At 52.3% G+C, this 12,404-nt stretch overlaps 1 protein-coding gene across 6 annotated transcripts in view; it reads left to right on the top strand.

Moving 5' to 3' along the window:
* The window catches only part of LOC140394280 (glucagon-like peptide 1 receptor), a 62,155-nt gene that overhangs the window by 44,138 nt on the left and 5,613 nt on the right, over window positions 1–12,404 (top strand). For all 6 annotated transcript variants that reach the window (XM_072481360.1, XM_072481361.1, XM_072481362.1 and 3 more), the window contains one exon: window positions 6,548–6,636. In XM_072481360.1, the coding sequence (XP_072337461.1) occupies window positions 6,548–6,636 (89 nt within the window). The remainder of the gene's footprint in view (window positions 1–6,547; window positions 6,637–12,404) is intronic.

Raw genomic sequence — 12,404 nt, 5'->3', positions numbered from 1 at the left:
ACTATTGACATAGTAAACTCTGGTACTCAGCACATGGTGAATGTCTGAGTGGCTGGCAATGAGGTCTGTGCCCTGAGCCGTCTCCTGCTGGACTGCCCAGGAAGTGTTGTGTTCCTTGTTTTGTACTGTGTATGCTCTTGTCTGTGATTGGCTGTCGTGTTGTGTGTTATAATTGGTCTGTTGATCTGTCCATCATTATGTATGTATGTATGTGCTGTGATGTTCACTTGAATATCATGACAGGGATGAGACCCTCGCAGACACGGGAGAACGTGCAAACTCCACACAGACAGTGACCCAGTGCTGGGATCGAACCTGAGACCTCGGCGCCGTGAGGTAGCAGTCCTAACCACTGAGCCACCGTGCTGCCCCAGGAAATCACGGTTCCTGAGACTAACCACTGAGCCACCGTGCTGCCCCAGGAAATCACGGTTCCTGAGACTAAGTGTTGATGCCAGTGCAGGATTCGTGGAGTTCCACGACAGCAAAGCTGGCGTCGCACCTGGATTGATTCAGCTAGTGTTAAGGGGCTGGCACCAGAGCTATGTGTAACACAATCGATTCCAATGCCAGATTCACGGGTCTGAGTTTGACACTCAGGAGGTTGACAAGCTCCAGCCTCGTTAACACACTTCACTCCCCACACACACCATCCCAGTCAACAAAATGGCAGCAAGGAGAGCAGCCCCAAGATTCACCATCGCCAAGCTGGAGACCCTTCTGGATGCGTTGGAGTAGAGGTGGTTGACCCTGTACCTCAGCCGGGAAAGAGGCTGTCAGCTGCCGCCATCAGCACCGTGGGCAACACCGTCCGGACCAGCCAGCAGTCCTGGAAAAAACTGCACGATCTCCTCAGGGTGGCCAGGGTCAGTAGGCAACACTGTGCCCCTGGTACTAACCTGCGTCCTGCACACCCGTAACCTGATCTCCCCCCTCCCCCCCCCAAAAAAAAAATCCAGAGGGTGGCTGAACCCCCATGCTGCTCCACATGCTGGCACATACCAGCCACCATGGCCAGGTGTCCTGGCCACTGAGGCCACCAGCTATCAAATCCCTGGGCGGCGTGCATTGGACTGTCTAACACTGTTGTTTTCTTTTTCCCCCCCAGGAGAAGGCTGCCCATAACCACCGGTAGTGGGAGAAAACTGAAGGGGGACCGCTGGACCTGCGGCCCCTCACTGTGGCAGAGCAGAAAGCCCTAGACAGGTGGCCCGGAGGGATGGGAGGTCGCTGGAGTGGTCAGCTGCGGGCGAGGAAGTGAGACCCTGCTGAGTTGCAGTTCCCTGTGACACGTGCGTCAACTGCCCCCAAACCACCCTCACCCCCATCCTCAGCATCTGGGTCAATGGGTGATGTGGCGCAGTCTCAGACTGCGGCACGGTCGCACAGTGGTTACTGCTGTTGTTTCACAGCTGCTTGGGTTACTGTCTGTGCGGAGTCTGTATGTTCTCCCTGTGTGTGCGTGGGTTTCCTCCGGGTGCTCCGGTTTCCTCCCACAGTCCAAAGACGTGCTGTTAGGTGAATTGGACATTCTGAATTCTCCCTCAGTGTATCCGAACAGGTGCCGTAGTGTGGCAACTTGGGGATTTTCACAGTAACTTCACTGCAGTGTTAATATAAGCCGACATGTGACACTAATAAAGATTATTATTATCACCCACACCACACTCGCCACCCCACGGTCTAATCATGCGTCGTGTCTTGCAGGACCTGCTGGTGATGGTGGGGGTCCATGCGATGTCCCCCACCCCCAGCCAGTGCCACAGGCCGGAGCCCCCCCCCCCCCCCACCCTGAGTTGAGCAATGACAAGGAGAACAGCCTGGACGGCAGCCCTCGAGCCGAGACTCAGGACACCCCGGAGCTTGAGTCTGAGGCTGACGCAGATTTCCTGCCACAGCTGTCTCAACACCCTCCACCATCCCAGAGACACTCCCCTCGGTTGGGCCCTTTAGTGAAGAGGCTCCTGGGACACTGATCTGGTGTACATCACACAGCTGATGAAGTACATCTGATGGAGGTAGGAACTCCCGAGGGGACAGACAATTGGAGGGCAGGCCGACCCCAGGAATTAGCTGCCGTCCAGATGGGCTTCAGGTTTCTGGAACAGACAGTCTCCTCGATTGTGGAGATGCAGTCGCAGAGCCAGGGACTACATGAGTGGCTGTTGGCGAGCATCCAGCAACTGTAGGCGCAGGTGGAGGATTCCAACCACATGTAGGAGCAGGAGGTGGTGCTGGCTGTGTGCCACCCAGGCCAACATTGCATGGATGGATCCATGTTGGAGGCATTGGGAGCGAGGGTTGCGGCTGTGGAACACCATGTCCAAGGCCTGGGACACACTATGCAAGCACTGGCCGAGGCCCAGGATAAGCCATAAGACATAGGAGCGGAAGTAAGGCCATTCGGCCCATCGTGTCTACTCCACCATTCAATCATGGTTGATTTCAACTCCATTTACCCGCTATTTCTCCATAGCCCTTAATTCCTCGAGAAATCAATAATTTATCAACTTCTGTCTTAAAGACACTCAACGTCCCGGCCTCCACCGCCCTCTGTGGCAATTAATTCCACAGACCCACCACTCTCTGGCTGAAGAAATTTCTCCTCATCTCTGTTCTAAAGTGACTCCCTTTTATTCTAAGGCTATGCCCCCGGGTCCTAGTCTCCCCTGCTAAAGGAAACAACTTCCCTACGTCCACCCTATCTAAGCCATTCATTATCTTGTAAGTTTCTATTAGATCTCCCCTCAACCTCCTAAACTCCAATGAATATAATCCCAGGATCCTCAGATGTTCATCGTATGTTAGGCCTACCATTCCTGGGATCATCCGTGTGAATCTCCACTGGACCCGCTCCAGTGCCAGTATGTCCTTCCTGAGGTGTGGGGCCCAAAATTGCTCACAGTATTCTAAATGGGGCCTAACTAATGCTTTATAAAGCTTCAGAAGTATGTGTGAGAGCCACTGGAAATTGCAGCGGCGCCTCTGAGCGTGGTCCAATCACATGGTTGAGAAGGCGGCGGCATTGCCCAGGTGCTGGCCGACGTGGTGCAGAGACAGTGGGCAGCCCAGTCCCAGAGGGAGATGGTGCAATCACTGGCTGATGTGATAGACACAGAAGGTGATGGCACAGTCAATGGATGATGTGGCGCAGTCTCAGACGGCAAGAGGGTGGCCGGGGGCGGTCAGATGCAGTGTCCGTGCCCCTGGCCAGATGGTCACATATCAGCAGCGCGTTCATTGACTGGCACCCCTTTCGGCCTGCCATCTGCAGGTGCTCATAGGGGACATGCATCCCATCGAATACCCCCTGGACCCAGGGCATGGCGGCGAACCCCACTGCCCAGGCATCCTGGTGGTCTCAGTCTACATTGAAATTGATGTATTGAGCCGCCAGGGCATACAGGGCCTCCATTACAGCGCAGATGCACCTGTGCACATTGGTCTGTAAGATCCCAGACAGGTCCCCACTTGGTGCCTGGAAGCACCCCGTCACGTAAAAGTTCAGGGCACCTGTCACCTTGACGGCCACCGGGAGTGGGTGTCCTCCCCCATCCTGCCAGGTATGTCATGATCTGGCAGAGATATCACATTGTCTCTCTGCTCAGCCGGAATCTTCAGCGGGAGGTCCTCGAATGATCAGCGCTGCAGGTACACACGAGGCCTCATGCAACGCCTCCGTTGTATCTCCTCGGTCTGTTGGGCGGCCAGCTCTCCATCCTGGGTGGCTGCCTCTCGTTCCTCTGGGACACACTCCACTGCTGCAGCTTCCTTCTCCTTGAGCAGAGGCAGCTAGTACAGCCGCAGGGCAACCCCAGGGCTGCGGCGACTAGCAAGAAGGCCTTCATTGCGAGTTGAATTTCAATATCCATGGTCTGTAGGGGGCGAAATGCTAACATGTTAGCATGGTGTGTACCGCTGTGCTCAACCAGGTTCACCAGGCTACATGGTGGCCCCGGTTGGCACTGCGGGCTCTGCGCCCTCATCTCCGCGCCCCTGCCTGGCACGGTGGAGACTTCTGGCCCTGGCGCAATTCACTGATGTACAATCGGCTAGCATTGCCCTTGCCAGAGGTACACTCCGCACCCCCCTCCTGGTGCCCCTATAGAGTCTTGAGTGGGCTGGCTGATGCTCCGTTGGCGGGTGGCGGAGGGTGACATGTGGGCGTGGGGGCACCCATACAACCAGTGTCACTCTGCAGAACCAGGGGCCAAGGTGGGTGGTCAGTGGGGTGCGCAGCAAGGTGGCTGCCTTGCAGGTAGCAGCAAAAGCGTTCCGTGCCTGGACACCGCCCCAGTCCCATGGGGGGGTCACCCCTGCCACACGTTCCTGTCAGCCACCCCCCCCCCGGCCCTGAAAGACCCCCTACCCTGGCCAGTGTCCGGCTGGCAGCCCGCAGTTGCGCCTCTGTGTCCTACCTTCCCTCTCTCCCTTATCAGCCATGACGCTGGTTTCACGATTTTTAAAAGCACAAGTGAACCGTGCCATCGGGAACTTGGCCCATCGGAGGTGGAGAATCGTGGAGGCCCCGGAGAATACCGGGTCAGGCCTGCTAATGATACGCAAACGGTGTTTATGTACGTGTGTCCGTACCATATTGACACCGCTGCCGAGGTGATTGAGAATTGCGTATTGGCGTCAAATCACCGCCCACCGCAATTTTGGCATTGGAACTGATTCTCCACCCAACAGCCAACAGAGAATCCCGCCCAATGTCTCTCACTCTAGAATGCATGGCAGGAATAATAGCCACATGCATGACATACTTATCCATGGCTCCATGAGAGAAGAGTATGATCGCACAATCAAAACAGCCCTGAGGGTCTTACAGAATTCATGCCAAACATTGAATGAAAAACGTGAGTTAGCCAATCCTATGATCAAGTTTCTAGGTCACATAGTCCAAGCCATTGAAAGATCACAGTTGATTCACAAAAAACAAAAGTAATCAAAGGATTTCCACAACCCAGGAACATAACTGATCGACCAAGTGAACATATTGCTACCAAATTTAGCAAATGTCAACGATACCTTGCGACAACTGTTGAAGCAGGGTCAACAGTGATGCTGAAATGGGAATCAGTAAATCCCTCCTGAAATCTTGGCAAATTATGACCCAGAATTGCCGATCATAGTAATAGCAGATGCAGCGTCTACATGCCTGGGTGCAGTTTTATTTCAATTGCATAGAGATAGCAAGTGCAGACCTGTCTGTTATGCTTGTAAGTCACTAACAGAAACAGAACAATGATATGCTACAATTGAAAAAGAATCATTGACAGCAATGTGGGCATGTGTAAGATTTATGTTGTGGGATTGTGTGTCAAAATTGAAACCCACCATAAGCCCTTCTGAACATGAAAGTGCAAAGCTGTCACCTAGAATCTAGTGCTTCAGATTAAGACTGAGATATGTCTCCATCACAGATTATATGAAAGGGAAATATCAAACAATGGCAGACACACTGTCATGAATACCATCAGAAGGAACTAAACAAGAGAATTTACACTGGGGTCGAAGCTAAAAATGACCCAGTGCCAAGAATCTTGATGAGCCCAGCGAAGGGTGCCAAATGAGGCAGAGAGGAACATAAAACATACAGTGCAGAAGGCACTTCCAACCTATCCCCGTAACCCAATAACCCCATCTAACCTTTTTAGGAAAGTGTAGACTTATTTCCGAAGGAGTCACATCCGTATGACAGCAAGAGAGCAAGACGGTCGAGGAAAACTGAAGGTTAGGGTAGAGATTTAGGAGGGCAGGGTGTCTGAAAGGGGAAAAATGAAAAGGCAAGACTGCAGGAGGGGGTTTCAGAGGGGTAAAGAGAAAAGGAGTAAAAGCACGACAGAAAAAGTACAAATAAAAGTGATGGCCGCGGGTGGGCCCAGGCAGCCAAACAGTGCACATGAATGCACACAGGGGATATACAAGTTACATAGCAATCATTAAGATGCATGTATCCTGGATTTGGAGGGAGACCAGAATTAAAGTCAGAGATCCATGCTGGAATGAAAGTTGATGCAGATAGGGTGGAATTTGCATGGAGCATTGATGAACTGTTGTCCAACTGTTCTTAGGCTGGTGAAGCTCTTTCAGTTTAGTCTTGGAGGGTGCAGAGGGAGGTATTTTCATGCAAATGAAGATTCAGGAGGTACACAGAATTGGTTACATGTGCTCTCTCCATGTTATACACAGGTTACACACACTCCCATTTTATGCACAGATTACACACTGTCCAGGTTAAATACAGGCCAGGCTCTTTACAGATTTCAGTGCCTACATGCTGTGTATTTCTTTTAGAACAGGTTTTTATACCACTACTGATCATCACCAGCTGAATTCTTGCCCCACACTCCCCGATAAATGTCAGTAGGGTATTGAAAATATCACCTCTAAGTCTGATCATGTTCTTGCCCATACCCGTAGATTATGTACTGAAATTAGATAAGAACATGTTGTTGCGAAGACATTGTATTAGCATCTTATTCAGCCAAAGGGAGCTATGAAAGGGTCTCACTAATACAATAATTTATCTGACTGGTTTCAGATTAATTTTGCGATATTCATCCGAATAATGATTCTGCTTATCTCAAAGATGCGATCTCATCAGGTGCACAACACAGATTTCAGAAATCGGTAAGATTTTCCTTTTTTCTTTGTTGTGAGAGGTGGAGATCGATTAGTGAGAAGATCCATCCATGTTCCATGATGGAGAGAGGAAACAATTTCTCTAGCTGCGGTGTGTAGGGACACTCTTGGTTAATTTGTGAACATTTCTTCTACTACTTTTCGAGCACTAGTTGGATGCGCAGGGGTTGAAGGTGATGATTGGTTTTATGACTGTTGGGCAGGCTGGATGAGATCTTGGGACAAGTAGGATTCACAGGCACTTTAATCATGGGTGTTGTGGGTTACAGCATTATGCCAGGAAGAAATGCTTATCACCATCATTGCTGTCACACTGTTACTCAAATATTTACAATTTCCATATAACCCCTGTTCAGAGGAAAGCTGTCATTTACGATGTCGCATAGACATAAACCCAGGGCCATACCCAGAGTGGTCCCACCTGCTGAAAATCATTTGCACGGAGTGGTGCTTCACTGGTAAAGCCTTGGGTGCCTACATTCTTGATGTGTTCTACCATCTAAACTCAGCTTGGTGGTGGACTCTAGTGCCAGTGAATGGGATAATTATTTGATGTGAGCACACAGTACCAGCATCAGTCAATCCCAAGGTCAGCAGCTGCAAGCGTAGATGTGACATGGAGCTCCCAGAGAGGAAGGAAAGACTTGGAGGAGGAGGGATTCCTACCCCAGTGGACTGGAAGCGACCTGGAAGCAAGGAGAATGCTAAACATTCACTATTTGTTCCAAAGCCAGTAGATATTATTTTTCACATGTATAAAATTGGGCAGAAGCCTGACTCAGATATATTTCACCGATTCATAGCAGTAATCAGAAGTTTTGCTTGTCTCCACCCTTGGGGTGGGGCAGGTTCCAGGTCACCTGGAACTGCAGGAGGGGGCGGCATTGAGAGAGTGAGGATTTTTGCCCATCTAAAAAGTTTTGGGTGGTGTTTTTACAAGAGAAGCATATGCGGGCACAAAACCAGGTTAGGCTCCGGAAGGCCTGTGTGTGAGCCAGGTGTTTCACTCAGGCTTTGACTGTAGGATCTGGGCGCTAGCGATTCTCATTAATAAGAGGGTTCGGTTTCATACTGCGTGGGGTGACGGCAGATCCAGGGGAGGTGATATGTGATAGTGGTAGGGGTGTTAGAGGGGAAACAAGTGGTGTATGCCCCAAATTGGAACGATGTGTCGTCCATGAAACGGTTGGTGGCAGCGGTGCTGGACCTGGACACTCACCAAATTACCATGGGGGTGATATGAACTGTGTGCTGGACCTGAAGGCGGATCGATCTAGGCTGAGATCACTGCCTCTGGTTGGGACGGTGAGAGTATTGTCTGCATTGATGGAGGAGGTGGGACCAGTGGAGGTTCACACACTCGGGAGGGAGTTTTTGTTTTTCTCCACGGTACACAAGGTGGACTCATGGATTGATTACTTTATTATGAGTCGGACTCTATTGGCTGGGGTGAGAGGCTGAATATTCAGCAGTGATGATCTCTGATCATGCCCCGCATTGGCTGGACTTGGCACTGGAGGTGGGTCAGGAGAATCGTAGGAGGTGGCGTTTGGATGTAGGGTTGGTTTCGGACGTGGGGGTCTGTATGAGGATTTTGAGGGCCATACAGGAGTACACTGCAAACAATGATTTAAAAAATAAATAAATTTTGAGTACCCAATCCTTTGTTTTTTCCTAATTAAGGGTAAATTTAGCATGGCCAATCTACCTACTCTGCACGTCTTTGGGTTGAGGGGGTGAGACCCACGCAGACACTGGGAGAATGTGCAAATTCCACACGGACAGTGACCCGTGACCAGGGTTGAACCTGGGCCCTCGGTGGTGAGGCAGCAGTGCTGACCACTGTGCCACCGTGCCGTCTAACATTGCAAACAATGATAACAGGGAGGTTTCACCCTCGATTCTGTGGGAGGCATTGAAGGGGAAAGATCATAGGGGTTAAAGCACAGGCAGACGTGGAGATACAGAAATTGGTGAATGAGATTTTAAGTGTGAATCGTAGGTATACGAGTGATCCGACCCCAGAAATACTCGCGTGCAGGAAAGAACTGCAAATGCAGTTCAACTTGATGTCCCTGGGTAAGGTGGTGTGGCAGTTGAGGCATGCAAAGGGACAGTACATATGAATATTGGGAGAAGGCTCTTGGCTCATCAATTGAGGCGGACAGGGAGATTATCCAGGTTAGGGACTGGGAGGATAGGGTGGTGTTCGTCCCAGAGGTGAATGGGGCGTTCGAGGCCTTCTATGAGAGGTTATATCGGTCAGAGCCGCCAGGCGATGGACGAGGGATGGTGGAGGTTTTGAGGGATCTGGAGTTTCCCAAGGTGGGGTGAGCTGCGGGAAGAATTGGAGGCCCTGCTATGTTTGGAGGAGATCCAGGGAGCGTTGAAACAGATGCAGTCAGGGAAGGTACCAAGGCTGGGTGGGTTCCCGGTGGTGTTTTAAAGAAGTTGGATTCTCTGTGGTTGGGCATGTTCAGAGACTCCTTTTTGCGGGACACACTCTCGGGGACATTGGGGCAGGCGCCTATCTCGCTATCCTTGAAGAAGGATAAAGACCCCACGGAGTGTGGGTCATACCATCCGATTTCCCTGTTGAATGTAGATGTCAAATTGCTGGCCAGGATGTTGGCTTTAAGGCTAGAGTCATGCCTCTCAGAGGTGATAGGGGAAGATCAGACGGTGTTTGGGTACCGGCAGAGATTGTTAGAGAATGTGCTTAATGTAGTGCTTACTCGTGTGGCTGGTCCAGCGCTGGAAGTCACTGTATCTGTGGATGCAGAGAAGGTGTTTGACCGGGTGGGGTGGAGGTACCTCTTTACAGTATTGGAAAACTTTGGGTTGTGTCTGGGGTTTGTGTCCTGGGTCCGTCTGCTATATGCGGCATTGGGATACGAGGCAGGGGTGTCTGGGGCAGGATTCTCACCTACCCGGCGGGGCGGGGGGGTCCTGGCGTGATGGAGTGGCGGGAACCACTCCGGTGTCGGGACGCCCCAAAGGTGCGGAGACTTCCGCACCTTTAGGGGCCAAGCCCTCACCTTGAGGGGCTAGGCCCGCGCCGGAGCAGTTGGCGCTCTGCTGGCTAGAGGGAAAGGCCTTTGGCGCCACACCAGCCAGGGCCGAAAGGTCTTCGCCGGGCGACGCGGGTCCGCGCATGCGCAGGAGCGTCAGCGGCTGCTGACGTCATCCCCACGCATGCGCAGGGGAGGGAGTCTCTTCCGCCTCCGCTAGAGTGAAGACCATGGCGAAAGCGGAAGAAAGAGTGCCCCCACGGCACAGGCCCGCCCGTGGATCGGTGGGCCCCGATCGTGGGCCAGATCGCCCTGCGCCGCCCCCCCAGGACCCTGGAGCCTGCCCGCGCCGCCTTGTCCCGCCGTTCAAAAGGTGGTTTAATCCACGCTGGCGGGACAGGCATTAGCTTCCGGTACTTTGGGATGCAGGTGATGGGGAATTGTGGACAGCTTTGGAAGCTGAATTATACGAGTTTGGTGGGGGAAGGTCAAGGTGGACCGGCAAAGGTGGGATAGTCTCCCATTATCGCCGGCGGGCCAAGTCCAGTCGGTTAAGGTAAATGTCTTGCTGAGATTGTGCAAAATAGGGGGGGGGTTATAGGGCAGCATGGTGGCGCAGTGGTTTTTTTAAAAAAAAAATTTTATTCAACTTTTTACATATTTTCAACAAACCCCCCCCCCCCTTACAGGAAAACGAAAAACAAAGAACATCTTACAACTACATAAACGCAGTAGTAAACATTAGGTACACCCGCCCCCGCCCCCCCGGCTTGCTGCTGCTGCTGACCACCTCCTAACGCTCTGCTAAAAAGTCTAGGAATGGTTGCCACTGCCTGAAGAACTCTTGCACAGACCCACTCAAGGCAAATTTTACCCTCTCCAATTTAATGAATCCTGCCATGTCGCTGATCTAGGCTTCCACGCTTGAGGGCCTCGCATCTTTCCACTGTAACAGAATCCTCCGCCGGGCTACCAGGAATGTAAAGGCCAGAATACCGGCCTCTTTCGCCTCCTGCACTCCCGGCTCGTCCGATACCCCAAATAGTGCTACCCCCCAGCTCGGCTTAACCTGGGTGTTCATCACCTTAAACATCGTCCTCGCAGTACCCCTCCAGGACCCATCCAGCGCCGGGCACGCCCAGAACATATGGGCGTGATTTGCTGGGCTCCCCGAGCACCTCACACACCTGTCTTCCACCCCAAAGAACCTGTTCAGCCTTGCCCCTGTCATATGCGCTCTGTGAAGAACCTTAAATTGTATCAGGCTAAGCCTGGCGCAAGAGGAGGAAGAATTAACCCTACCAGGGCACCCACCCACGTACCCTCGTCTATCTCCTCCCCAAGCTCCTCCCATTTACCCTTTAGCTCCTCCACCGAGGTCTCCTCCTTCTCCTGCATCTCCTGGTAGATCGCCGAGACCATGCCTTCTCCAACCCACACCCCCGAGAGCACCCTATCCTGGATCCTACGCGCTGGAAACAGCAGGAACTCCCTCACCTGCCGTCTTACAAACGCCCTTACCTGCATGTATCTGAAGGCATTTCCGGGGGGAAGCCCGAATTTTTCCTCCAGCGCCCCAAGGCTCGCAAACATTCCATCTAAAAACAGGTCCCCCATCCTTCTAATTCCTGCCCTGTGCCAGCTCAGGAACCCTCCATCCATTCTCCCCGGGACAAACCGATGGTTCTCTCAGATCGGGGACCAAACTGAAGCCTCTACCTCACCCCTGTGGTGTCTCCACTGCCCCCAAATTTTCAAAGTCGCCGCCACCACCGGACACGTGGTGTACCTAATCGACGGGAGCGGCAGCGGTGCCGTCACCAGCGCTCTCAGACTCGTGCCCACACAGGACGCCATCTCCAGCCTCTTCCACACCGCCCCCTCCCCCTCCATTACCCACTTGCGTATCATCGCCACACTAGCAGTCCAGTAGTACCCACACAGATTAGGCAACGCTAACCCTCCTCTGTCCCTACTCCGTTCTAGAAACACCCTTCTCACCCTCAGGGTCTTTTTCGCTCCTGCTGACCCGCTTAAAAAAGACTTTAGGGATCAGGATGGGGAGGCACTGGGATACAAAAAGGAACCTCGGGAGCACAGTCATTTTCACTGACTGCACCCTACCCGCCAGGGAGAGTGGCAGCATATCCCAGCTTTTAAACTCCTCCATCTGCTCCACCAGTCGCGTCAAGTTGAGCTTGTGTAGGGCCCCCCAGCTCCTGGTCACCTGGATCCCCAGATACCGAAAACTCCTTTCCGCCCTCTTCAATGGAAGCTCGTCTATCCCCCTTCCCTGGTCAGGTGGCGCAATGGTTAGCACTGCTGCCTCACGGCGGCGAAGTCCCAGGTTCGATCTCGGCTCTGGGTCACTGTCCATGTGGAGTTTACACATTCCTCCCGTGTTTGCGTGGGTGTTTCCCCCACAACGCAAAAGATGTGCAGGGTAGATGGATTGGCCACGCTAAATTGCCCCTTAATTGGAAAAAATGAATAGGGTACTCTAAATTAAAAAATGAATAGGGGGGTTAGGGCCGGGGAGTAGGCCTAGGTCGGATGCTCTGTCAGAGGATCAGTGTAAACTCGATGGGCCGAATGTCCTCCTTCGGCACTGTAGAAATGATATGATATGATTCCTATTTCTATTCCAGTGCCTCTTGGTGTTTCTGCCCAAGTCATTTTTTGAGAGGTGGACCGACTTATCAATGGGTTTATTTGGGTGGGCAAGGACCCGAGGATGTGGAGGGG

The sequence above is a fragment of the Scyliorhinus torazame genome, chromosome 17, assembly GCF_047496885.1.
Source record: "Scyliorhinus torazame isolate Kashiwa2021f chromosome 17, sScyTor2.1, whole genome shotgun sequence".
Lineage (NCBI taxonomy): Eukaryota > Metazoa > Chordata > Chondrichthyes > Carcharhiniformes > Scyliorhinidae > Scyliorhinus > Scyliorhinus torazame.
This window is presented reverse-complemented; position numbering and strand designations above follow the sequence as displayed.